This window comes from Phyllostomus hastatus, unplaced genomic scaffold, assembly GCF_019186645.2.
Source record: "Phyllostomus hastatus isolate PE091 unplaced genomic scaffold, TTU_PhHast_1.1 phas_contig_210, whole genome shotgun sequence".
Taxonomy (NCBI): Eukaryota; Metazoa; Chordata; class Mammalia; order Chiroptera; family Phyllostomidae; genus Phyllostomus; species Phyllostomus hastatus.
This window is the reverse complement of record NW_025333737.1, coordinates 15,181,230-15,209,000: the sequence shown is the minus strand read 5'-3', so window position 1 is coordinate 15,209,000 and position 27,771 is coordinate 15,181,230. Positions and strand designations below refer to the sequence as shown.

Genomic DNA, 27,771 nt, shown 5'->3' with positions numbered 1-27,771 from the left:
GCATTTTGCACGCTGTTTGATCTAGTCTTTGGGCCCTAAGATGTAGTTAGAAGCATGGGGCCCACCCACCAAACAGGTCCTCGGGGGGCACCTAAGGGCAGCCAGGCATCCAGCAGAACTAGCCCATGGGTGTCAGGGACTCGTCACCCCTCCTGACGGTGATGGTGGGACGCAAGAGTGGAAGTGGGGAGGGGTTTGTGCTTCCCCCTCCTCCCAGCTGAGATGAGCCTTTGTCCAATAAGACTGAAAGAAGCTCAAAGTGAAGCTGGGTGAATTAAGTCAGTTTATTGAATATGTGGCTCGATGCCACTTGGTGGAGGCGTGAACAGGTGCCCTCAGCAGAGGAGACCCCAGGCCACTGGGCTTGACAGGGCTACTGGGCCCCTGGGGCTTCTGGGCTGAGAGCAGCAGCAGGGCAGCCCATGGGGGCCCAGCAGGGCCAGGCTGCCGGCCTGTGCTGTCTGGGACTGTTGCTGTCCCGGACGCTCAAGCCAGACCCCAAGAGGAGACTGGCATAAGGTGGAAACGGTAACTGCGGACACATTCGTTTCAGTTTCAGTAAAGAGGAGGAGGAAGGGGGACACTTGGGGACAGAGAGGGCGGCTGGGGGAGACGTCTCTGCCGAGCTCCGTGGCCAGCGCCCTTGCTAGACGACCCTGCTGTTGCCTTGATGAATGCCGTTTTCGGTTCCATCTCCCAGCTCGGCATCTGGAAAGCAAGGAGATCTCTCAGGCGGCAGAGCCTCAGCAGACTGAGGGATCTGGCACGGAGGGTGTGGCATTGCTGCACCTCTGCCCTGACCCCAGCCCGGTGGCCAGCCGCGCACAGAAGGGCTGGAACAGTGTGTGGGGGTGGCAGAGACCATAGCCTGGGGCCAGGGAATTTGCAGACTGCCCACTGGGCTCCCAGCCAGGCCAGGGCAGCTGGACTGTAAGGCCCTCAGTGAAGGTATCTTACTCATCTCCACATCTCCACACAGCCTGGTGCTGCAGATGTTTGCAGGATGAGGCGCTGAAGGAGCCTCTCACGGTAATACTGCCATATAAACTCTCACTTTCTTAACTTGTCAGGAAGGAGGGGAATTGGCCTACATTGTAAAGAAGTCTTCCAGAGACCCAGTGGCTGGAAGCAGAGGGTCATGTGATGAGAGGGAGGGAGGGAGGGCGGGCAGAGAGGCAGTTGGGTCTGAGTGAGGAGATACAGTGGGGGTAACGGCTCTTTATTCTTAGGGGAAACTCTTGTTCTCAATATGTCTTTTTTTTCCCCCTGGCTTGAGCGAGTATTCCCTGACTATTTGGATATGGTTGGTTTTTGAAAATTGAAGGAGGGGAGGGAGCAGCAGCAGCAGCAGTTGACTGTACCCCCCCCCCCCCCGACCATTCCTAAGGCCTCTCAGCTTCTACCTCTGCCACAAGGAGCCCCAGTCCCACAAGCTGCCTCTGTCCATTCACCTATCCTGTTCTTTCCCCCAAAGCTTTGACCTGAGCAAACAGTGGGGAAGTGCTCTGGCCCCGCCTTTGGCCTGAAGGCCCTCACACCTGCTTCTCTCCACACCTGTACTGATAGCTGCAGGGTGCACTGTTCTCCTTCCTGGCCTTGGACTTGGCTGTGGTGACAGTCATTTGTGCTACCTGGGAAGGGGCACTGGGTCACAGAGAGGTGTGACAGGTTGTCGGACCTGGGCATACCCACCCAGGGACACTCCCCAGCTGCCCTTACCTCTGGTCACCTGTGGCATTTGTGTGTGGCCTCGGTTACCAGGTGTAGGAGTCGGGGTACCTAGTGAGAAGGTTGGCGTGGGCACTACAGAACCACAAAGAGGCTGGCATCTCTTTATGCCACCTAGTGGGCCCTGATGTTTTGCCTTTTTCCCTTCCTGTTTGCCTGAACCGAGCCAGGTGGCAGGTCACAGCTGTGACTCAGCTCTGGCAACCCATCTTAACAAAGTGTTGCCAACCAGGTGAGTCATGACAGGCTGCTGGGGACTCAAGAACAGTGTGGCTCGAGGGAGGGTGGAAGCCATGTGGCTTTGCCTCTGGCTGCCCTGGCTCTTTTCTCCATCATGGCTCTGGCGGGAAGCCAGGCAAGGGCAGCATCTGATTCGACCCTCTGTGCACGACTCCACCTCGGCTGCATCCCCCAGTTTCTGGGGTGTGTTCAGGGTTGGGGTCACGCAGAGAGGACCTAGATCTACATTTCCAGCAGATAACTGGCTGCCCCGACTTTCGGGCTGGTGCGGGGTTGGGGGTCATCCTAGACCTCGTCCCAGCTTCCTTAAACAGATGGCAAATGACATCTCTCTCGAGCAACACAGGAGGGCAGCAGCGCAGCGCAGGGCACTGGCAGGAGGGCTGTCTCCCAGGGTCCCCTCCGCGGAGACTCCTTGTTAAGCATCACCCCAGGGATGCTCTCCTCCTGCTCTGCAGGGAGGTCAGTCTTCCCTGGGGCTGGGGCTGGGGCTTGGAGACCCGGATGCCTCTTTCCCACCCCTGAATCCGGCCCCCAGACTCCTGGGGGGAAAAGCTTCGTCTTCCTCAGAGCCTCCCGGGCAGCAGGGCGGCAGCGGCCTGAGTCTGGCACTAGGGGGCGCCCCTGCACAGCCGAATCCACCCGGGCGCAGCAGGTTTCTCCTAACCGGGAAGAGCCTAGAGCCTCCGGGGCTGGGGCTGGGGCTGGGGCTGGGGCTGGGGCTGGGGCTGGGGCTGGGGCTGGGGCGCAGCCGGGCGCTGCGCGGAGACCCTAGCCGGAGCCTCGGGCCTCGAAGTCCTCCCCCACGCCCAAAATCGGCTCACTGTCTCGCCCTTTCAGGAGCAGGGTCTCTCCCCAATTGCTGCGATTAGGATCAGCGAGGCGAGGCACTGAGGCGTTTTCTCCGAGAGGGGGTGTGTGCGCGTCCACCACACAAAGGTCTTTTCTCAACCGCACCGCTCCCTTCCCGCTCGCTCCCTGCCCAGCTGCTGGAGCGGGAGCAGCCGCTCTGGGGCGGCCCTAGTGACAATACTGGATGACTGGGGTGGCCTCCGAGAATGACCCCAGGAGGACATGAGGGGGGCACTGGGCCATCACAGGCTCAACAGGACACCGTGTTGCGTCTAGGACTGGGGCTCTATGGACTCCTTTTGTGAACCAGAGGGAAGGCCTCTCCTTCCCCTCCCCGCTCTCCCCACCCCCTGCCCGGGGTTCTCAGGGGAGCGTGCCCAGAATAGTAAACTGGGTTCTCTAGAGTCATAATCTGGGCCTCACCCTGTGCGGTTGTGAGGTGGTTTAGCTTCTCCTCCAGGTAGGTCTTTGGGGGTTCCCTGAAATCATCTTCATGACCAGCTGTGTCCTGATCACCAGGGGCTCACCCCTTGGCCTGACTCGGAGTCTCTGGGAGGGGTCCAGGAATCAACTTTTGGTTTGGTAAGTCCCCAGGTGATTCTGATGGCAAAGCCAGCGTGGGAATGACTGTTCTAAACCTTGTAGGGCAGGCAGTTGTGAAATTTCTCTCCAGAAGAACCTCTGGGGACGGAATTGTCACAGCCCGCCCTCAGTCCACTGTGATGTTGATTCTCCCTGATGATGGAGAAGGTCTCCCTGCGTCTGACTGCTTTAATGAACCGCATTCTTTTCAGCGGTTTTTTTTTTTTTCTCTATGAGATAATGAGCCTGTTTGAAGACAGGCTTGCCTCTTATGAGGGACCTTTTTTAGGAATCCAGCAGACCCACTTGATCGGGCTGAATAGTGAGGAAATCCAACAAAAGCCACCAGCCTGTGATTGAATGTGGTCCCTTCCGGTAGTGGCTAAACAGCCCTTCCAGGGTCTGCAAGATAACCCAGAGGCTCCCCAGTGCTGGAGGCTGGAGCATTCCAGCAAGGGAAAAGGAAAAAACCTGCAGCCAGCCATCCGACGCCTGACAATACCGTCTTCCTCTCTGTTGGCCCTTTTCCTTGCTTTCAGGATGAATGAAAGTTCTTATCTGCTCTGCATCCAGTGTACTTGAACTTGCCTTCCTGATGGCTGCAGCTAGGGTTTCCCAAGCTTTGTGGGGTTATTTTTGCCTCTGGGTGATGGTCATTACTTCCTCCCACAGTATTAGGTTCAACACAGTGACAGAAAAGGAGTAAATTAGCAAACACCCTCTAAATGGCAGGACTGACCCCCAAACCTACTTTCATTTTCTTCCGGCCTGGGTTGTGGGAAATTTCTTGACAACTATGAGAAAGAAGACAGTGAAAAATGAGTTGTTTTTCCAGAGCAATTGTGAACATCTGTATAATTCCCTAGTCCTGGGGATGTTCTAGGAATCCCTCACCATCACCTTAGGAGGGCAGGGGAAAGAGGCAGAGGTGCTGCGGGTGCACTGACATCCTGCACCCACAGGGCTCAGCCTGGTCCTCAGCACAGCCCTGCAGGACAACCCAGGTCACCTTTGCTTGGTCAGGGTTTCTAATTTTGTCAGTGTGAGCAGACTTGCTTCCTCTCTGCAATTGATCTGAAAAGCAAAATCCCATTCTGACAGTCCGAATCACATTTTCAGGCGGTGGGGGTGAAGGCCGCACTAATTGGCCACTTGCCTCACCACTGGCTTTTAAACAATCGCTTGTATTCTCTGCCTGGCAGGAAGCAGCAGGCCCATCAAGGCTCTGGGTTCCTTCTTTGTTCTGACTTTATGGCATTTTATGCCACAATAAGAAACACTGTGTACTCCGTGGGAGCCCATTGTGCCAGGCTGGGAGGATGTGGGCTCTTAGGGAAGGCTGGTGCGCTTCCCCCAGGAGAAGAGGGGTTTTGTGACAGGCTGGGGGACAATATAAGGGGTGCCAGACACTGTTACTGGGGCACCTGGCTGCCCAGAGTGGAGGCAGCTTTGGCCCCTGGAGCGCCTCTCACCCACGGGCCAGGAAGAGGGCAGGAGGAGGATGGAATTTCTCATAGAGGAGCAGTCCCGGTCACCTGGTAAATTATACATTAGGGCTCTGTTAACCCAGCCTCATCCTGCCTGGAGGCTCTGGGCCAGGTGATCGGATCTGTCTGAACCAGCTCTCTCACTTCACCGGAAACGCCATCTTGGTGAATGTGGGCCAAGCGTGGGCGTCCCATATTTTGGGTAGATTTGGCCCTTTAAGGTGAGAGTTTTGGTTTGGTAGAAATGGCATGAATGGGGAAGGCCTACAGGAAGTCCACCCAGCCTCACACATAAATGGATCAGTGGGATTTGAAGACCCCACCTGCCTCCCAGGCCAGCCGCTGTAATCTCCTCCCCTCCCCCCTAGTTTCTGACAGGTGAAAGTCTTCCTGCAGGTGCAGAGTTAACAGGCACACCTGGGGCAGGAGACAAAGGCAGCACTGCAATGATGGGAGGGCCTGGGGCCGCTCTGTCCTTTGCCTGTGCTGACTGGGATTCTCTCCTTTGTTTTAGTAATTTAGTGAATTAGGCCCCTCGGGGCTATAGAGGAGCTGTCCTGGGCAGGAGGCAGAGAAGTCCAGGGTACAGGTACGTTTCACTGGGGGATGGTGAGCATGGTGGAGATAAGACCTATGGCTATGAGGACACCCAGGACAGGGGAGTTTGGGGGAGCCGTCCCTGAATAATGGAGGGCCCTATGTGGGTGCTGAAAGTAAGAGACGACAGGGAAGGCAAGTGAGGCTGGAGGGTCCTGTGTTTTCATGGCGGGCACTTGCGGAGCACAGCAGTCACAGCTTCCTTCAGCCCCCGAGCACCTCCGCTTGTGCCCACCAAGTCCGCCCTTCCCTTCTCTAGTGCTCCCACACTAGCCCCTTGCTCTGCACCGTTGCCACAGCCACCCAGCTGGCTGGGTCCCCCTCCAGCCCACCCTCCTCGTGGCTGCCCCAGTTCTCTCTCAAAAATGCAAACCTCTTGGCCTGCAGAGCCCAGCTAGAAACCCTTGAGTGGCATCTAGAGCTGTAGGCAAACCCTTCACATCACGCTCCCTGCTGAGCCTCTAGGCTCACTTCCCGCCCCATGCAACTCCTTGACTTTCCCAAGAAGGCAAATCTTTTCAGGTCCCTGGACCTTTGCATTTCTTTCTGCATGGAATGGCCTCCGCCTTTCCACCCACCCGTGTCCATCTGCCAGGGTCTCCAAGATTCAGTGCAAACATCACCTCAGCTGGCCAGTGGCCGAGAGCAATGATGGGAGCAGCTTGGCCACCAGGCTCTCAAAGCAGTGGGAAGACTGATGGCAAAGAGGACAACCTACTGGGACTAAAAGTGAGGCCTGTAAATGTTGGCCGGCGTCCCTGAAGACCCGGCCTGGAGAGTCTCTCCTAGAGAAGAGGTGGCGGGGGGCGGGGGGTAGTCGGTGAGAGTGGTGGTTCCCCACATCATCTAACTTTGCTCCATGTTCCTCCAGATCTGGCTTCATCTTCCAGCAGAACACAGGGCCCATTTTGATACTCTTGTTACATGTCTGTTCTCTCTTTAGACTCTGAGTCCCTTAGAGGCAAGGAATGTCTTAATCATATTTGTATTCCTGGAATCTAGTTTAGAACCTGGCACGTAGTAAGCACACAGAATATCTTTAAATAAATATACCTTGAACTTGAGTGTTCCTTTACCTAGAATACCTTTCTTTCTACAGGTTTGTACTATCACTTTCTCTAAAACGTAACTCAAGACTCACCTCCTGGGAGAAGCAGGTTCTGGCTCATTAATGTGTTTGAGCATCAAAAGGTTACTGAGCACTGGGATCGGGTTGGGTGTTTTCCAGGCACTGGAGCACTGGGCAGGGGTGGGGGGTGGGGGTGTCAAAAGAGACAAGGGTTCCATCCCCAAGTCGTCTGTGAGACAGCCCACCACTTTATGTGATAGCCATTTAGCCCTTGTGGAATCAGGCGGTGCTCCTGGCACCCACGGTGTCTGGGGCGTGGTTGGTGCTCAGCCACGACTCACGGCAGCGTGGGAGGAGGAGAAGCCTGGGCTTCGCCTTCAAGTAGCTCATAAGCTCCCCGGGAGACAGTGTTGTTTATGGTACCATTGGAAGCCCCGGGGACCCCAGCCAGGGAAGACCTGGTGGTGTCAATGTCATAGCCTCTGGGCTTTCACTGGGTCCACCAGTTCTCTTGTCCAAGTGTGACTTTTCGGTTATTTTCTGGTTTTATAAAAATGGTGTTTTCTGGTTTTATATATCTTAACTTGACCACAACCTCCTCCAAGAAGAGGACATCAGGGCATTATTTCTGGTAGCCACTCTCCCTGACCCCCTCTCAGCATGTGACATGGGCCAGGGCACGAACAAAAGAGTGCATGAGGGACTAGCGCCATCGGCAGGCACTCGTCCCTGCGCACCTTCGCGAGGCACAGCCGAGAAACCCATGGTGAACAGGTTTTCCAGTTCTGGTAGGTAGCGCCTCTCTTGCTAAATGTTACCCACAGGCTCTGAATATTTTCTAGCAGAAAACACTGAGACTCAGATCCAAACATGGGAATTTGAGGAAAGCCCTTTGCCTTCCTACTTGCACCTGTGCGCCTCGTCACCGGTCACTGGCAGGGGCAATTGCTCGCTGACTGAGCGGGCCAAGCTCTTCCAGCGTCTCTCCAAGTAAATGGGAGCTGCTGTGAGAGAATGGAGCCCGTCCTTTCTGCTTCCTTCTGTCCTGGGTCCCAGCTGGCTCCTGCTGTCCCTACTCCTCCTCTAGGATACTTTTTCCAGAGGGTTCTTCAGAGTCCGTGCTCTGGAGCCTTGGTTCCCACCCGCCGGGCTGTACCGCCTGTTGTTGGCTGTGCTGTCTTGGGGGCTGGCGTTGCCGGCATCAGCCCGCTGATGTTGCCGCCATCTGTAACCTATATTAGCCCTGGGTGCTTTGAAGTTCAATGTGCAATAAAAAGTTCATTAAAAAGATGTGGAATCATGAAAATGAGGTCACAGAAATGTTAACAAAGGATCATTTCCTGCTTCCTGTTCTATTATTTTTTTCTTTTTTGAATGTATTTCTCTGAGGAATTTATGTCACCATTAAACCTACGGAAGAGTTAAAGGAAGGACAGGCCCAGGTCAGAAAGAGGGTGAGATTCCTGAGGAGATAACTTGGCAAAGACCCAGACTGTTTTCTTAATTGAGAGCTTAGGGTCTGAAGGGAGAATTTCAGCCCAAAAAAAAAAAAATGTAGGGACAGACCTAGAATCCCTATGGCCAATGGGCTGAGCCCAGCCTTTTCGTTTGGGATGACTGCAAATGGGCCACAACAGCCTCCAGCCATGTGGGGTCTGCAGCAACAAAAACGACACTTGGAATCGCTGAATTCCAACCTCCGGCCACGGACCACTGTGCCCGCAGGTGCCTCTTGCCTACTTAAGGGTGGGGGGGAGAGGAGGGAGGAGAAATAGAAGAGAAAGAGAGGGGCCTGGGCCAGGATGGCAGCGGATCACTGAGACTGCTTCGTGGCACCCTTTGGTGGCTTATTCGCTGCCAGCCGCACAGGCTTGCTTTCCAGTCATGACCTTCTGATGGGAGCAGAAGTCAAGTTCCCAGCCTCAAGGGATACTCTGGGAACCGGAAACACTAAAAGCGAATCAGCCCCTGGCATGACCTTAAGGTCGGGGAGGGGCTCTGGCCTGCCAGGGCTCTGCCCTGACCGAGCCACAGAGGAGCATTTAACTAAGAGGGAATTCCCGCCGGGCTCAGTTCTGACTTGACAATGACCAACACGGTGCGAGGTAGACCTGCCCACCTCCCACACTTGGGGTGACTCGGCTAAGGCCAGGCTGCAGTACAGGGCAGACCCGGGCTTCTCCCTCCAATCATGAAGCCTCCTGGAGCCAGCGCCCTGGTTTTCCTGTCAAATGAAGGGCAACCACAGATGATCACTCCTGGTGAGTGAGTGCCTTGTCACTTCTCTAATGACAAATGGTGACACCATCAGCACTTTTATTTCTTGGCCTGTAACATAGATGCTAGAGTAATGTACCCTGAGATCCAAAGCCAAATAAACAGCTCTCCCATTTGGGGGGGGGGTCCCTGTTTCTCACAGGCCCTCCATGCTTGGGTAGCGGGCAGGCCTACCCATGATGCAAACCCAGCCCCAGCAGCCTTGCTGGCCTCTGTTTTGGGGACAAATATTCCTAGAGACTCACTCGCCTATGTGATCATTAATGACCATTTAATTGCTACTCATGTTATTAGTATGCAATTATGTGATTATCACTTACTCTTCAGCCAGAGGGCCACTATGCATACACTTAGCAGCCACTATGTCTTAGTCCTAATGATGACAGTGCCATGTCCTACCAAGTGACCGTGAGGATCTCAACAGACTGCACATCTAATAAAACCATGCTGCAAGGTTGGCGGGGGTGGGGGGCTGCTGGATGGTCCAGGTCAGAGCCCAACTTACCCGTGCCCTCGCTGCCCGGCTATAGTTGAGTCTTATGAGTTCTGCAAACCTCTGCTCGTAGAGGTGAAGCAGCAGCACCAGGTACAGGCCTGAGTTCATCAGCTCGTTTTGCACCTAAATTTGGAAAAGAGCACTCTTAAGTTCATCTAGAAGCTATTCATGATTTAAATAGTGGCCAAGAGGTGACAAGAAATGGGACAAGAGTAAGTCCCAAGGCCAGACTGCCCTTGGGGACCAGACAACAGAACAGGAGGCCATCCGGGCGGAGGCCAGACCGCCATCTGGGAGTTATTAACTGCCTTGTGGGGTGTGCCCTGAGTGAGCCCCACACTCCAGGCTGTGTGCGGCACGGGGCAAGCCTTCTCTGATGGTCCTTACGGGATGGGGGGGCTTTGGCGCGTGGTTAGGAAGGGTATGAAGGGCCTTTCAGAGGCACCGAGTGCCAGCAGAGCGTGGCCCAGGCTCCCTGCTCACTGGTGCGGCTGGAGTATGTGGGGAGGGTGTTTGTTTTGGATTTTTGGAAAGTGTTGGCATAGGCTGGGGAGGTGGTGAGGTGGGGCCACATTCATCAGAAGTGAGGCGTTTGGACGTCACGTATGTAGCTGTGGCCTCTGAGCACGGCAGATGTGTGTCTCAGGAAGGCAGACCTTCCTGTGGGAGCGTCTGGGACACAGGGGCCATGGTGGGCAGGGTGCTTTATTTTCCTAGATCCCTCCTTTGCCCAGAGAAAGGGCCCAGGCCTTAGTTCTTTATGTTTCTTCTCTTACAATTGGACTTAATGATGGTTTCGGCTAAGCTCAGCCTCTCTCCCCTTGAGATCCAGGCTGATCTATTACCCTTTAACCCCCAGAGATCCTGTGCCCGGTTGCGTCTCAGGTGGCGCTGTGAACCTCCTTGCTCCTGTTCTTCATTTGGTCCATCGGCGTGTTTTCGTGCCTCCGATTGGAACGCCCCCTCCACCTTTCGGCCAGGCCGTGCCCACGACTTCTTTTACTGCAGTCCCCACATCGCCTTCGTGTGGGAGCCTTCCTCACAATCGTCCCAGTCACCCCTTCCCTTCATGACTCCTAGGCATTTGTTGTTATTTTGTACACTGCATCTTACACTTGTTAACAGTTTTGCCTTTTCTTGGTGGACAGGTTGTGTTTTATTTTTCTCAGGACCTGGCCACCTGGCTGACCATAGCTCCTCTGTCCTCAGCAATTCTGGCGGTTTGTGTTGTGAGGCCTCACCCTGTGGATGCTTCGTTGACCTTCAGTAAATTAGTGGCATTAGCGATGACGCCTCCCCTCTGCCACTTTAATCCCCCACCTGTCCTCCGGCCAAATCCCCAGGGGGCGGGGCCTTGGGAATGAGCCAGACAGGCTTGGGAAACCCCAGCTGAGGGCGTGGCCCTTTGCCTCACCCCTGGGAAAGGTCTGAACTCTGACAGGTTTCCCAGTGTAACTGAAGCTTGGTCTTGACAGTGACCACCTCAGCGCCTTTCCTTCCTCCCGCAGCAGCCAGAGGCACTCCATGGGCCGCCTCCCTGTTCTCTGTCCGTCAAGGGCAGCTCAGGAGGCTGGTGTGGAACACACCTTTTCAGGACAGAACAGCTGCCAGGAAAGGTGCCCAGGTCCAGCGAGGATCGGTGCCTCCTTCCTTCTGAATCAGGGACAGCCCCGGGTCTCGGGGACTGCTGGCCCCAAGGTCACCACTCAAGCCCCCTCCACTGCCCTATACCCGTCTTCAAAGGCTTTCCAACTGGCCTTAGCAGTTAGCCTCCTATTTTTAGACCCTAGTCATGTTTTCTATGTTCTTCTGACCTTGGCCTGGAGCAGGCAGAGAGAAAGTTGTTTGCTTTCACTTTTTTTCTGTTTTAAGTGCCTCCTCCCACCTTCCCCATGAGTGGGTGCCTCCTTTACAGTCTGTCTGGCAAGCCACCTCCTCTGGGAAGCCTTCCTAACCTACCTCTTAGCTCTTCAACACAAGCCTTGTTCTGTGTGGTGGCGGCCCGAGAGCTGCCACACCCTCGCCTGCACTCTCATCGCCAGCAAGCCTTCTGTGCCCAGAGACACTCCGATGCATAATGGCAAATCAATCAGCTAGAAAATGGCTTGGAACTATCAGGTTTGTCGAAGCATTCAGGGAAATCATTTACTTTTTATGACTCAATAAGGCCCGGAGACATGCAGATGGGAAAATATCCACTAATGTTTTCTGCAGATAATTTGAAAAGTCACTTCTAGCAGATTGTGTCTCTTCCCTGGCCCGTGGGAGGGAACCTGTCACACGGTGCCATAAATCTCACTGGCCAGGCTCCTCTGTGTGGCTGGTTGCCGAGCTTGGGATGCTCCAGAAAGGGGCTGGGCCGGCCAATCTGAACAGGCGTTTCATAGCCCGCGGGAGACATCCCTTCTACCTACGCAGAGCTACAAGTGGGAGGGATTGGTTATCAGAGAGATGAGTGAGCCGGAGCTGAGTGAGGTGTTGGAACCTTATTTACTGGGCTACTCCTGACCCAACCCTCCCCTGACCCAATCGCATTGCGCTTTGACCCCCGCCCCCCCGCCGCCTCCGCCAGCGTAGTGTGGGGGATGGATGGGAGGACAGGGGGCGGGGAGACTTGATTGAAAGGGAGAGGCACGTGAAGCAGTGGGCGAGAGCTCGGAAGTGCTCAGCCCTCCTGCCAGATGTTTCTCTTTCTTCTCTCCTGCCCCTCCCCTTTCATTTTGTTAATATTCATTTCGACGAAGAGATTTGCTACCGATGGAAATTCTCCATTTAATCCACTCCAAGAAGCGGGCAGGCTGGCTGCACGTTTTATCAAATGTGTTCAAATATCTTCAAATATGTTCAAGAGATGCTCCCGAGCGTGAGGGTGATTAGGTGACTGCATGTGTCCAAGGACATCCGCCGTGGCTGAGATGGCGCGAGGCCAGGCCTGCGCGTCGGAGCAATGACAGCCAGAGCCCCGCTGAGACCCTGCTGCGCCGCGCGGCCCAGATGGCAGAGCCCGCTCCATCACACCATGAGCCTGGGCCCCGGCCCCGGCATGGCAGCCCAGGGCCGGCGAGCACCACGACTTTGAGCGAAGAGTTTTAACTGTGCACGAACAGAGTGACCCTACATTTACAAAAAGGGGGCAGTCACCGCTGTTCCGCCTGTTTCCTCAAAGCATTATGGGAAAATGAGCTAATACCGGGGGACACGGTATTTTGCAAAACAGAAGTGTCCTGCAAGAGCCGAGAGTGGAGATGGGTTTTGGGGCAAGGACCACACATGCCTTGTTTGCTCCTGCGCTTTGAGTTCCCAGTCCAGTGCCGGCTCAGTAAATACGGGGGCACATGAAAGAATGAGGAAAAACTGTGTAATTCTGGACCAGACAGTGGCCCCCTCAGCCATGACTTTGACTCTGGTGGCTTCGACATTAATGAGCCTCAGAATTACTGAGAGAGCCTCTTCAAACAGAGTTGCTGGGCACCACATCCCCTCGCCCCCAGTTTCTGATTGAGGGGGCCTGGGTGTGGGGCTCAAGAACGAGCATTTCTGACAAGCCCCCAGTGATGCTGCTGGTCTGGCGCCACCATGTCTGAGAACCAAGGATGCTGCTGGAAACCAAGGATCCGCAGTAGGTAGTGAATCAACTTAATCAGGCCTGCAGAGGGGCCCTGGCTGGCAAGGAGGAAGGAAACGAACATCTCCTGTTGGAGAGAGGACTCTCCATTTGGCCACAATTGCCACCACTCCCTATTGATGACACTTGGGAGATTCTGGTCCTCCTGCACCGAGGTTACGGTCCTGTGCTGTCCTCCCCTTTGAAGGCAGAGCCTGTGTTAGTCTTGGCACTGTGGTGCCTCCGGCACAGACAGACAGTAGCCACTCGGTAAGTATTTTAAAAGTTCAACTTTCGTGTTGTGTGTATTTTGCCACACTTTACCAGAAAATTAGTACCTGGCCCCATCCCAGACCAATTAAATCACAATCTCTGAGGCTGGGCCCAGGCATCAGCAATTAAATAACAACAACAACAACAACAACAACAAAAGCATGCAGCTAAGTGTTCAGTTTAATTAGGGGAGGTATTTGTGTGTTTCTGATTTTTATAACTAAAGAAAAGCAAATTTTCTACCTGGGAAAAATACATGAGAAAATAAGTTAGTGCGTTAGCTAGTCACTGAGTTGAGGTCAGGTGAGAGGCGGGCTGAGCCGAGGCCGGTTCTAGGCTTCCTCTGGCTCTGTCCCCGTCTTCGTCCGTGTCTGTGTTTGGCATAGGCTGCCCATCTCAGTAAGGGGCCCTGTTTTCCGGGAGAGAACGGCACTGAGGGCTGGCCTGGGGGAGCCAAGGCGTGGGAGTCACGGAAGGGCCTGGCCCGCCCACGCGAAGGTGGGCCCGTCAACTCCACCGCCAGGCAGAGAGGCCTCCCAACGGGGGACGAGCCCAGGTGGCATCACATCTTCTAAATCTTTGTGTTGCACAGCAGTTGCAACAGCCGTGATCGACGGAGGGTTCCTGAATTCGTCTAAGTCACGCTTCCGCAGTGTCTCCAGTCTAACTCAGACGTTTAGCAAGCAGGCACTGTTAAGCCCACCGCGGGCCATGGGGACAGTCAGAACCGCTGTAAGAGCAACCCCTCAAGTGCTTTCCGTCGTCAGACCAGTACCGCTCGTTAGCTCTCATGGCCGCTGTCTCCCACCAGGGTAGGCCTGTCAATCTCGTCCCTACCTGTGACGATAATGAAGGGTATTTTCAGAAGGCTTTGATGACCTGTCAAGTTCTCCCTGAAACTAATTTCAACTCTTTTCTGCATCCAAGGGATGGACTTACGGTGCTGGGTATTGTCCATTTTCCTCACCAGATCCACGCTCTAGCCTGGTCTGCGGCCTGGAGGCGGATCTCCACAGACTGTGCTGCCTCGGCCCCCTTGTCCCCTGGCCTCCCCTGGGGTTTGGCCCGAGGGAGGACACGGCAGAACAGGTGGTGGGAGGAGAGAGAGGCTGGGCTAATCATTCCCCTTGTTCACTCTCTGCTGGGCTGTGGTGTGGCAGCGGCTGCTCCTCTCTACTGAAGGTCACAGGCTGTGAGTTGACGCTCTCCTGGGGCCTCAGCCGCCCTGATCCTGGCAACCACCCCCGCCCCTTGTCACTTCAGGCCTAGGGTGGTCCCATTGGCAGGTTCAGATGCTTGGTCACTTCTTGTTGATTTCTTTCACTGCCCACATTTTGCCCCTCAGCTCTCATCACTCACCCCTGTGAGTGGGCGTCGTCTCTCTGCTGCCCAGCCTCTGGCTAACACAGTCCCTTCCACAGTCCTTTGTAGAATGTGCGTGTAGCCGGCATCTCAGCTGGTAGGATGCAGTGAGGCCAAGGATGCAGGTGTGACCCCGCATCCAGTTGGCTTGGTTCGGGGTGGGCTCTAGTCTGGCCCTGCTGCACTTAGCTTTCTCCCCAGCGTGCCCAAGGTGCTGGGCGTCTCTGTGGCTGCCAGACGGCAGTTCTCATTTACCGAGAGGCTGCTCTCTCTGCACGGGTGCTGCGTTAGGTTACGTGCTGAGGTCTTTCCCCATGTCCAACCCTGCGAGGCGGGAATTGTCACCTCCCACTAACTAGAGGTGAGAGGACTGAGATCAGTTTCCCCAAGGTCACACAGAAACTTTGGGGAAGGCAATAGGACTTAGGTTCACGTCTTGGTCAAAGCTGTTGTGTTTTTCGGGGTGGGGGGGCTGCCTCTGGTTTCATGAGTGCAAACGTTTTAGTATGACAGGAAACATTTGCTGTTCGAGAGTCGATTCTACAGACACCACTGGAAAACCAGCAGTGTGCGGTGGCAGGGCAGCAGCTTGGCAGAGGGAGGCGATGTGGAAATGCTTGGGCCGGGCGGCGTGTTTGCTGGACGAGGCGTTCCCCTGGGCTGCACCATGTCTGTGATGTCTGCGGACCATCCTGGCAGTACTCCGGGTAACCCAGCCTCGTCTGGACACGTCCTCCCCAGGAAGCCCAACAGGCTCCGTTTCCTGAAATAATCTGTTCTTCGAGATGACCACATGGAAGCTTGTCCACACCCCGGCTGGCACCCTGACCTCAGGCATTCGGGGGGCCTGGTTTCTTTCAGAATTTTGACTCCAGCCTCCTCAGGGTCCAAGAATGTGATTTGCTTCTGTTTCTCATCTCAGACCTCAGTGCCTGGGGGTTGTGACGGAATGATTCAAGACCCTCAAAATGTGTGGATGGACTCAAAATCCTGAGTTTGTTTCTCAGGAAATTCTTTCTTTTTTGCCTCCCTTCCTCCCTCCCTCCCTTCCTCTTCCTGATGCCCATTCTCTGCAGTGTGACATTATGTCCATTGAATCAAACTTATTAGTTGCACTGTTCAAATTCCTATTCTTATTGGTATTTCGCTCTTTTGTGCAGTGGCCTCAGGATTTTAAAGAGGTAACTACAGCATTACCCAGACTCACATGCGCCACTCTGACTCAGCTGTGCTGCTTCCAAAAAAGGTCTGGATACAGGCTGATGATCCGACAGCCAGAGTGACTCCTCTGAAGGGGGACATTTTAGTCGTCAACAATGATTTTACAGCTTTAAAATGATGTGCTTTGCAGTCGTGATTATTAATCTTTCTTTTCTAATCACAGTGCGAGGGAGGTCAGCCTTAAATTATAATAGTAATGTGGGCTATTTTCATTCGATAAATATTTATTGATGCTTATCATGTGCAAAGCCCCTCTAGATCAGCACCAGCCGACCGGAACACGGTGTGAGCCACAGGGGCAAGCCATGCGGGTAACCTGAAAATCCCAAGCAGCCACATTAAAACAGAAAAAGAAATACTGGTAAAATTAATTTTAACAATGTATTTTATTTAACTCCAATATATCCCAAATGCTATAATTTCAACATATAATTCATAGAAATGTATTTGTGATACTTTGCTCTCCTTTGTTTTTCCTGAGTCCGAAGTTCAGTGTGTATTTAACACGTCTCTGTTGGAAGTAGCTGCCGGTTCCTTAGCCACATGTGGCTCGCGGCTTCCATATCATGCAGTGCAGCTCGGTGTTTGCCTGAGAACTGGGTAATTAACTGTTATCCTGGGCAGAAATCACCTTCCCTCCTAAGGTTAACTAACCCCTTCACTGTATGACAATTGCAATCCAAATGCCCCAGAAGGGTTAATTCACTAGGTGTTAAAAAGTACCCAGTAGGTGCTTACTACATGTTTATTACCCTTGAGTTAAGCCCTATTAGCGCAGAGTTATTTGATATATATATACACATATATACAGAGAGAGGACCATTTCCTCTAAGACCCTAATCTTTTTATTTTCCTCTCCTTTTGCTGTTAAACCTAAATTACTTCGGCAAATTTGGGTTCAGAGCTTGCCCAACTTTTCCTATTTCGGTATTATCTAGTCAGTTGCTGCAGCTTCCTTTGTTCCCGACAGCAGTGGGACCTCAAGTCAGGGTGATTCAGGGTGATCCAGGCTTTCCAAGCCTCCAATGGTCCAATTTATTGCAGTAACAGACCTCCTCAAAGAAGTGAGCTAAATGAACTCCCTGCTTCTCACCGTGCACAGGCCTTTTGTATTCTGTATACTGGGGAGAGAGTTCCTTCTCACCTTGCACCTGTCGCCGAATTAGCCTGCGGAGGCAGAGCGGGTGAGTGTGTCTCTTACCCGGGATTGCTGGTGCTTCCGGTAGAACTCGGTCAGGTTAAAATCATCCAGGTCGACCAGGAGGCCTTGCTTACACATCTCACAGGTCTTCACAGCACCCAGATCCGCTCCTTAAATTAAAGAATTCTTTGTTACGTATGACCCTGGGTCTTTCTGTGTTGACACTTTGGGTCTTTTGGTGTTGACATTTTGAGTGCCAGCTTGTGTGTGTTATGAATTCGGAGTCTCAGTGACCTTTTTAAAGTCAGCCATCTTCCATGGAAAATGACCTTGAATCTGGGATTGGAAAAATTTCCTTTGTAATCAGTTTCATTATTATACAAGCTCCATATAAGTGCAAGTCCCATGATTTTTAAATAACAGGTCTTGCTTTCAGTTTCCATATAAACATACTGGTTCATAAAATCGGATTTGCTCCACGGAGGGTGAGCGCCTGTAACGCAGGTGTTGGCAAAAAGAGTAAATATTGGGCCTGTGTTTTTGCTGTTTTTTTTTTTTCCTTGCAGACCTAACATAGGTCCAAGGAAATAAATTAGTGAGTACCAAATGGATGGCAGAAGCTATCCTCAATCTGTGCCTTAAACTCTGCCTTTACTCCCACGCAGGCGACTTCCCACCTGAGAAAATGAGGGGGCCGGGGCCACGGGTGGGAACCAGCACAGCAGTACGTGGGGCCAGCACTTGGCCCTGGCTCAGCCACATTCGGGAAAAGAAACACGAGAAGGCTTCCTTTTTTTGTGTTGTGTTGTTTTTAGAAAACGTGCTCTCTAGATCAGCATTTTTGCTCCGCTTGTCCCACTCCCAGCGCCAAAGTGGAGGAGGCAGACCTGTGGCCGTTCTGTCTGGGCAAACGTTCTGCCGTGCATTTCTCCCCCAGGGTGGCGGCTGCATTTTGGCTAGTGATGTGCCAGCATTCGTTTTGTGCATTAGAGAATACAGGGCAAATTAGTTCTCTGCACTTGGGTGGTAAGGATGGGGTTTGTGCTGTTCTAGAGCTCGTCCCCGCGGGGAATATAGAGAAATAGCAATAGAGAATTTCAAAGGACAGGGATGAACAGTAACCCCTTATCTGCATTTTGTTGCCTTGGTTTTTTTTTTTAAAGCATCAGTCTGTGATGCTGTAGGCTACTGATGTCCTGTGTATCTTACAGTCTAATCCTGCTCAACACACCCTCCCAGTGTCATCGCCTATTTCATGAGTAATTTTTTTCTGTGCTAGATATTTAATTGGTCTAAATTTCTGGTAGGAGAAAACGCTGCATGGCAGAGTCATTAGCAGCTGAAACCTGCTTGTTTCTTTGCTCCCTGAAGGACCGAGGCCCCTGCCTACTCTGCAAAGATCAGTTAGGCAGCGTGGGCAGTGGTTTTTGATTGCGCATGTGTGATCATCCCACGTTTGTTTCTCTGATCAAATGGCGTTCGGTTCTTGTTGAGGGGGCACAGCCATACCCCATGGGCACAGGGGACCTTTTAGGTCTCTAAAGGCTGTCCGGGAGGATGGTCACCAAGGAAGAGAAAGTGGAAGTGAGAGGAATAGAATCTGGCTAGCGGGTAAAAAGTTTTGGACAGGTGTGTCTGAAAGACATGGAAGCTATTTTCTAATTGAGTTGGTCTTTGTATTGGTTTTCTACAGCTTTTTGTGCAAGTGGCTCTCATTCCTGAAACCATGTTTTAAAGAAACCTTCCATTCTCTGTCAGGAAAGCTACAGCTGACCTACTAATGTGGCTGTATTTCGATTATAACCTCCCCAGGGATCTGGGGCATCATATCCAGTTGCAAGATCTGCTAAAGACAGAGTTGACAAAACTAGCACGTGGACATCACTTTGTTTAATATGGTTCTAGAAAATTTGACCAGTATTCTTTTTCTGCCCTTACTGCAAAAAGCCAGCTTTGCTCAGATTCTTCGGTGACCACTCCCTCCCCTCATGAAGAAAAGGAAGCAGAACTGTTCTGGTCAGGTGTGTACTAGCTGGCCTGGTGGCCGTGCGCTTGCTGAGGTTCCACTGCTGACCTTCTGGGAGGCAATCTTAGCAACTTTGCTAAGGCCTCAGGCAGGGGTCAAGTTCAATAGCATATGGTGCAGGATTCTTCTGTCAGCCTTGAAAAGAATCTCATTCCCCTCCCGTGCTTTAGAGGCAGCAGGCCGCCCCACTGCTCTCCACCGGGGCTGTGAGCAGCAGTGCTGGGGTGGTGGCCAACACTCCCCTTAGCTCCTGCTCCATGGAGGTGAGGGAGCTGCTGTCACGGCTCTGAGTCCCACATGGTGGGGCCTCCTATTAATTCCATGTCCTCGCACGTTTGCTGCTCGCTCTTCCTTCCCCACCTACCTGATGTTATTTTCACTTTCAGCCACCTTTTCAGGCACTCTTGATGAACAAATTGCAGGCTTCCCACGCAGCTGCAAGGCTCCAGGAGGGGGTTGGTTGGGGAACCCCCCGTCATCTGACAAATGCGACACAAGTCTCCCTCCTCCTCAGAGTCCTCCTCCAGGAGACTAAACGGAAAACAAGCCCTTATGACCAGGAGTCCACACATTTGCAGTTTCCACAAATACCAGTTCCCAGGGCATGGACGGGGGAAGGGAGAGGGAGCAGTCCCCCCACTCCTGGCCACAGGGCTCCAGGTCCCCCACTGTTCCCTCTGGTCCTGCTGAAGATTCTTATGTCAGGAACCCCTGCGGGAATGGATACAGGTGAGCTGGCCAGGAGAACCATCATGCTATCATACGTCTGGAGGTGTGGGGCAGGGCTGCTGAGGGGAGCTGCGGAGAAGGCAGGGAGCCCCTCTCCCTGCCATGGCCACTGTGAGGAAGTTGGCTGTGTGGTTGTGGTGAGGGCGTGGTGTCGGTGGTCAGGGGGCCTGGGTTTGAGGCTTGCCTCGACCGCTTGTGAGTTTGGTGACTTTAGACATGGGACTTAAGATTCCCATTTATCTGCTTTATTGTTGGTAAAGCCAGGGTGATCATGAGACTCCGACTGCCTGCATCATGGGTCATGGGCAGACTGGACAAGGATGATGGTGAACCTGTTCTGCAAACTGAAGAGCATCCAGTGTCTGGCAAAGTGTTTGCACAAAGCGGCCACTCAGTAGATATTGGTTGGGATGAATGATGAACCAATAAACCCGGACGCAAGCTCATCAATAACATGACACTTGCCAACAATTTTTGCCAGTGTTCCAGAATTGGATGGAGACGGAATGAGTGAAAATGTAAGCAAATACGTTTGTGTCTAATTGTGAATGAAGAATAGCTGGATGATGCTCGTGTAGGGAAGTCTTTGAAGAGCCTGAGGCTATTTTTTTGTTTGTTTTTGTTCTTTAGCATTTTCATGGGCCTGGGGACTGTCTGGTTGAGGAAAGGAAACTACTGGAGACTGAAATCAAAGGGGAGGAAGAAATGGACAGAGCTCTGTGTTGCTCTGGATGTAGAAGTGTATGCTCAGTTTAAGAGACCTTCTGTAGGAAGGGGAAGTTCAATGAAAAAGAACAGAATTATAGTTTTCCATTATGGATGCAAAGGAAAGGAGAGATATGCCATGTTTATCAAAGAAAGACTCAGTATCTCCAAGATGTCTCCCCAGAATAATCCACAGATGCAATGCAATTCCAGTGAAAAACCTACAAGCTGATTCTTAAAGGTAGTCAAGGGCTTTTAAAGAACAAAGCGAAGAGGGAGGCTGTGTACCATCAGTTATCAAAACCTAAAAGGCTGCAGACATCAAGACAATGTGGTATTGGGTTGGGGAAAAACAGAAATGGACCAATAGGACAGGACAGGCAGCCCTGAAACAGAGTCACACACTCACATGCCCGCACCTGGACAGAGGTGGTCTGTTGGTTGGCTGGGGAAGATCCTGGGACAGCTGGTGCCTGTGACATTCACCTCACACCACAGATGGAATGTCACTTCACAGTTAAGTCCCAAATTTGCTTCATGGTAAGTCCTCAGTGTGCAAGGTAAAACTGTAGTAATTTTAGAAGAAAATAGGAAGAGTAATGACCCCACATTTGGGAAGGATTTCTTAATCAAGACAACAGGATACAAAAGAAGATGGATACCTTTGACTACATTCAAATTAAGAATTTATTTTCATTAAAAGACATCAAGACAGAAAAGACAGATTACAAATTGCAAAAAGATACTTCTAAGATGTACCTGCCAAAGGATTAGGCTAGTAAGCAGAATAAAGAACTTCTAAAATAAAAGTATTCTAAAAGAAAAATAGACAAAGACATGAATGTGCATTTTACATAAGAGGGAACGCAAATGGTCATGTAACATTCCAAAGAGCACATAAAATACCTAACATCATTGACAGTCATGAAAATGTAAATTGAAGCTACAATATCATTTTAATTCCATTAAACTGGTGAAAATTTGAAAAGCCAATCAATACAAGTGCTGGCAGGGACTGACAATAGCATACATTACTGGTGAGACAGTAAATTGACATTAGTTAGTATGGTGGAAGGTGTGTTACAAGCTCGCTCAGCAGTGCCACTCCTAGAAAAATAACACCTCAGAGGACTCTTCCGTGTGCACCAGGAGATGTTTATGAGAATGTTTACACAGAGCTGTTTGCAGAAAACAGCAAAGAACCCAAGTGTCTCAAGAACGGCTGGATTGTGGTTTATTCATACAACAGAACACTCTGTAACAGTGAAAATGAATGATTTAAAGCCAAACATATCAACAAGGATGCATCTCACCAGTGATGTAAGGGGATCAAGTAAGTCATAGAAGGATAGATATCACATTTCACAGAATAGATATTCAAAAATAGTGACATTTCTACAGAATTCAAAATTATGCACAACATGTTTAAGAGTACATACATTCATATAGTAAAACCACAAGGCAAAAAACCCCCACTTCTGATAACAAAATAAAAAGCAAAGAATGATGAGTGCAATGCGTGAATGGTTTCCTGGGGGGGAGGTGGGAGGGGCAGAGGGAGGAGGTGCGGAAGGGTTGGGGAGGGCTCGCCAGCTCCAGCCATGTTCTGTTAGCTGCAAGGTGGACACAGGGGTGTCTGGGTTTGGTTTGGTTTCTAATTCTCTGGAAGGTGCACGTGTTATATGCTTATTTGTATGTATTAAAGTAACTAACCAAGGGGAAAATTTTAAAGAGTGTTAAGTGGCATTGAGAAATGGGCTTGAAATATTAAAGTAAGACATTATAAAATATGAACCAATGTTTACTCAAAATTGCATTTATATGCATAGATAAAAGACTGGAAACAGTTTTAACAGTGCTTATCTCTGGATTATAGGGTTACAGGTAATTTTTCTTTTAGGTTTATATTTAAATATTTCCTATAATGGATATTTTTGAAATGAGAAAAGCATAAGATCTATTACAGACAGGAAAAAAGAGTGTCTGATAAGCAAAGTACACAAATAATAGCTGTTCAATGCAGTACTGTCCCTAGAAGTAGGTGCGTTTTCAAAAGGAATCATTTTTAGCCCAAAGGCATCACTTGGGGCAGTGGAAGTTCAGACTTCTGACGAGCTGTGTGTTAGGGTGGGGGAGGCTGGGTGGGTGTGAGGCCTTTTGGAGCTCATCCATGGGCTGGCCTTCTGGTAGCTCGTTCAACGTGGGGAAAAAAAGGTGCCACTAACTAGAAACTTGCTTCGCTCCTGCGGTTGGATGAAAGACACAGGAGTATGTATGCATCGTACGTTCTATTTTTTCCTTTCCTTTTGCATGTCTAGTTCATTGCCATGGAACTTTCCCACTTACAAGTAAATATCAACAGGATAATTCATGGTCCGAATGAACCACACATACAGGGCTGGAATTCAAAGAATCAGTTTCTGGATCTGTGAGCCAAGATAAAGGCATGGTAACACCTGTCATAAGTGAAATGATAGCATCCTGACATGGTGCTTACTGAGAGCTTTAAAAGTTTTAGATCTGACAGTTGTAAAATATCCCAACATCAGCTCACAAGAAAGGAATAATCAAAGAAAAGGGTCATTAAGGACAGATCTATTTGTCTCTCATGCACGAGAAAGAGCACCTAAAATGGAACAGGGGTCACCCCAGAGCAGCCCTTCAGAGAACTGGGTAACTATGGCAGCCATTGGGGACCAGCCTTTTACTTTGGAAGATTCAAATTCTAGAAGTGTTGGTTGGATTTGTGCAAAGTCCCATGAGGGAGAACTGGTGAACTTCAAGTGCTGAATGGCTCCTTCTTTGGGGGAGACAGCAACCTTTTCGTAAAAAGTCTTGGTTCCTAATTGCCTGTGGAGCAGTCATAAACCCTTATGTCTAGCAATCTTGCCTTTCTTAAAGTTATGGTATTCAAGGGACAAAACACTTCGGGACTACTGAAGATACTGAACTGGAACACCAAACTTTTCTTCATAGATGCATGTATTTTAAAAGCAACAAAATAGACAGTGCTCTCCATATAAGTAGCCATGATAATGTCAAGGAAGGGCCTACCTATTATTAAAAATTCCCTCTAATAGCCCTGGGTGATGTGGCTCTGTGGATAGAGTGCTGGCCTGCAAACCGAAAGGCCACAGGTTCAATTCCCAGTCAGGACACAGGCCTGGGTTGTGGGCTGATGTTTCTCCCCCTCTCTTTCTCCCTGCCTTCCACTCTCTCTAAAAATAAATAAACAAAACATTAAAATAAAATAAAATTCCCTCTAATAAAAGCACTGCTTATTTCAGCATTGAAAAAATGGAATAAAAATATATGTATTTACATATAATCAGAAAAATTTCTCACCTTTCTTGAAATTTCTTGAGTTTTTCGGGGTCAGCCTTTATTTTAGTGGCTGCCTTTTCGTCTGTGAAACCAGAGACCACCATTCTGTTCCCACTGCCATTCTGATGTGGGAAATCAGATGCTGCGAAGAAAGTGAGAGGTATGTTTTCTTGCAGGGACCCATGCACGTACAAGTGGCCCTGTAAGTTCGTCCCTGATGCAGAGGAGCTGGTAGTCTCCACCAATGACAAGCTTCTTTGAGGATTTAGTAAGAAATCTTCTGTGTACAATGGAGCCCCCTGAGATTGGCTTGCTGAAGCACTAGCTTCTGCTCCCCTGACATCAAATTCACGTGCACCGTTTGCTGGAAAATAACTGTGGTTTTCAGGACTGGCAGATGGCTTCCTATTTCTAATGGGGGACAGTGGTCGGCGAGCATTAAGCCTTGAGGTTCCCTCTGAGTTTGAACTGTGAACTGAAGGGGCTGTCATCGACAAGTCTACTGGAACGTCATCTGTCAGGGCAGAGTGCGTTAACGATCCCGGGGTGTTATAAGATGAATTCATTGGTGATCTAGGTCTACCAGAAGGAAAGTAATCAAGAGGAGTGCTGGAGTTATTTAAATAGGTTTGCCATTCTCTCTCGTAATTATGGGTGCCTGGCCTGTCTTCCACAGAAGCGCAATCACTAAATGCATCTTTAGCACTGAGACCATCTTCTAGATTAGGGTTGAGTTTGGTGTCCTGTGAATGAAAGGTCTTGTCCTCGATTTCACTGTCACCACTGTCGTTCTCTGTGGCAGACCCCCCATTAGGCAGCCTGGGGTCTTGGGACATCCTTTGCCCGACGGGAGCCTGCTCTCTCACTGGCTCCATTACATTGCTTATTCTTAGTGAGCCATGATTGCACTTACTTTTTCTTACAGAATTAGCCCTGCAACTTTCAGGATTTTCTTCAAAATTTTTGTTTTTGGCCAGTAGGGCTGATGTGCCGAGAAACTGACTTCTCTTGCGACGGGAAGGAGAATGGGGTTCACACATACTGGCCAACAAACGCTCTTCCTCCTCGTGGGTTTCCTCCTCAGTGTCATCACTTTCTCCTCCACAGCTCAATGACAAGATGGAATAAAAATCTTCATCCCTGAACCTAAATGGCGCCCATCTCGACTCTCCCGTGGTGGTGGTGAAGGGTGGCGGCCCTGAGGACTCACTCGACACCCGCGGCCTGTTTGTTCCTGGGAAGGCCTGGGCTGGGGCCGGCTGGGGCTCCTTCTGGGAAAGAGCACGCTGGTCTCCTTTCCGGGCTCTCTCAGGGGTGTTCTTGGTCACGGTCATTGGCCGTGAGGGTGGGACCAAGTTCCTTCTCTCTCGCATTGGCCTCTTCGGTTTAGCGTTGCTTGTCCACATCGCACCTTCTCGTTGAACTGGATCTGCATTGAGAAAAGACAAGTTTATCATTCTACATAGGCGCCCACGGATGGAAGACCTCTAACACCAAGGGTGAGAGCCCCTTAAGGCAGCAGACAAGACTTAGAGGGGAAAATACATGGGGTCAGAATGGCTGGGGGGCACAAGACTTCTGGCCACCAGCCCTGGCTTCATTTTACTGCTTCAGAGTTCTCCTCTGCATGTTGGTGGAGCTCAGGCTGGCTTCTGGGGAAATGGGCTGACCTTGAGGCTACTGATCTTTTCTGCAGAAGCTTCGGGCAGACTGTCCAGCCCCCGGTCAGTCAGGGCTGGTGGTAAATCTCTCACGTGGTGGCTCTTGTTCCAGCATTTGATGGAGAGGAAAGCCAGCCTGAGCCCAGGAATGACTTCTGCAAAGGCCTCAGTACTTTGTCACCCAAATTCATTCAGCATGCATCTGCAACCCTCCTGCTCCACACACAGCTTTACAAACATCTTAAGGAAACTACAGTCTGCCTTGGCAGATCAGGAGGAAGATTCTAGAAGCTGGTGCCCAAGTAAACAGATGATCTGTGATTACATTTACGACTTAGTGCAGATAAAAATCATAGTGCTCTCATGATGTCATTATGTCCTCTTTGTCACTAGCCCCTAGCCAGTTTGTGACCTCTGGCTATAGTACAGTCCCACCCTGCTGTGCCCCGAATCTCAAGTGTGAGGAGATGTAGAGAGAGGAGAGGCAGGGAGAGCCCGTGTGGGAAGCAACTTCTACTGGTAAAATCATTTGGTTAAAACTTGCCTAATAAAAATAATGACTGAGCCTTTTATTGAGGGCTTAACCTGAACGGGTCAGGCACCACGCCGTCACCTGTCCACATCGAGGCTCCCAGCGCTGTGAAACAGGCACTGCAATCACACCACATTGTAACTGAGGGCACCAAGGCCTGGGGAGGTTATGTAACCTTCCCAAGATCATATTTCTAGCAAGTGATGGAGTGAACATTTGAACTCAAGCCTGCCTGAGACACGGTTTGTGTTCTTAACCACTACTGTGCGTTATGCTTCAGAAACTGGCTGGACTTCTGGTGAAAATGAGAATCCGTTTAATTCATTGTTGCCTGCGTGCGTCATGAAGGTTCGGTTACCATCCCAATGTGCAGAGGACACTGAAAGGACTTGTCTGATCCCACTTACCTTTGTTCCCCCCGGCTCCGGCCTCCCCACTCAGCTCCCCCACAGGATCTGACGAGGCCCCGTTATCCGTGTCATTCAGTTTCTAAAGCGGCTCACGGCGCGCAGTGCAGAGTGGACAGGGCTCCGCAGGCTCAGGAAGGCTGTGTGATAACAGCTTGGGCAGGTGAGAGGCAAATACTCCGAGCACGTCTGGCTCAGCCGAGAGCCAGGTCAATACTGACTCACTGTAATTGAGGGCTCCCGGGGGAGTGCCAGTGCGGTCCCAACGTCCTGATGCTCCATAAGCCTCTTTTACTGTGAGCTGCAGGGGACACTCAGCAACGCAGTGCAAATCTTTACTCATCGGCTCTTCTAGAAATAATTTGCACTGTGTGCCAGGCCCCTCACGGGCTTTGCAAACCCTATCAGAGACACACCAGCAATGCCAGGACACCCTGAGCACCTGGCTGTGACCTGCCGTGCCCACTGGAGCCTGGCTGAGTGCGGGAACCCGGATCTGCTGGTCGCTCCCTGAACACACGGACCCTGTTGGATGGTGGGAGCTGCCCACTCCTCCCAGAGCCAATTTCGTTCAGGCTTTGGGAGACACCTAATGGGCAAAAGAGTCAGCTAGAGCAGCTTCTGAGAAATGGAAACTGGGAACTCCACAGGAACCATCAGCTTATTTCACAGAAGCCACCGAGCTGTCACCTGGTGACACCGGCCTCTGGGGCAGGAGTCACAGGCTAAGTGCTGCACTGCAGCTCCTGCGGCTACGAAACAGCCCAGGAAACGCATCTCCACCCTTCCTTGTTACCGTGCTGCCTTCCTCTTTAAAAATTCCGTCAGCGCCTCGCTGGTGCGCGTGTGTGTGTTTCCCCTTAAGGTGGCAGACTGTGCCATTCTATATTTATGCTATTTTAACCCTATTTCGTGTGTCTATCAAATAGGGAGCAGATTTCCTAGCTCTAGGCCTGGGAATAAACACCCGGTTTGGTATGCCAGGGCTGTGCTATTCATAGAGCAGCCCCACAGACGCGACCGGGGCCTCTCTGAGGCCCCGCATGGGCTCCAGCTGTGCACGGAGTGCCTGCCACTCCAGGAGTTCAACTCGGAGCGACTGAACGTTCTAGGTGCCGCGGGAGGAGGCCAGGAGAAGCATCCGTCTCCCCTGAGGCTGTGTCAGTGGTCTAGACCTCTTTAGGTGCTTGGCAAGTAGTTTCCTACATTCTGATGTCATATAATTTTGTCTCCTCTGGTTATAAAAGCAATCAATAATCATTGTAGAACATTTGGAAAACACAGAAGAGGATGAAGGAGGAGTGAAAACCACCCAAAACCCAAAACTCAGATGACCATTGAGTTTTGGAGCTCAGGGGTGGATTGCAAACTCAAGATCCCTGGGCTGTTTTCACCTGGCAGCTGTGCTTCAGCTCAGATTTGAACACAGAGTTAATGCCTTAAGGTGGAGTGAGTGTG

The 27,771-nt window shown here is 51.2% G+C and overlaps 1 protein-coding gene across 1 annotated transcript in view; it reads right to left on the bottom strand.

Moving 5' to 3' along the window:
* Nucleotides 1–646: 646 nt before the first annotated feature.
* Nucleotides 647–27,771, bottom strand: part of MARCHF10 (membrane associated ring-CH-type finger 10) — a 72,480-nt gene continuing 45,355 nt past the window's right edge. The window contains exons 5-10 of the mRNA XM_045836085.1: nt 23,735–25,142; nt 19,320–19,486; nt 16,990–17,099; nt 9,338–9,451; nt 4,154–4,196; nt 647–708 (exon numbers count right to left, since the gene is read on the bottom strand). Coding sequence (XP_045692041.1) covers nt 647–708; nt 4,154–4,196; nt 9,338–9,451; nt 16,990–17,099; nt 19,320–19,486; nt 23,735–25,142 — 1,904 coding nt within the window. The remainder of the gene's footprint in view (nt 709–4,153; nt 4,197–9,337; nt 9,452–16,989; nt 17,100–19,319; nt 19,487–23,734; nt 25,143–27,771) is intronic.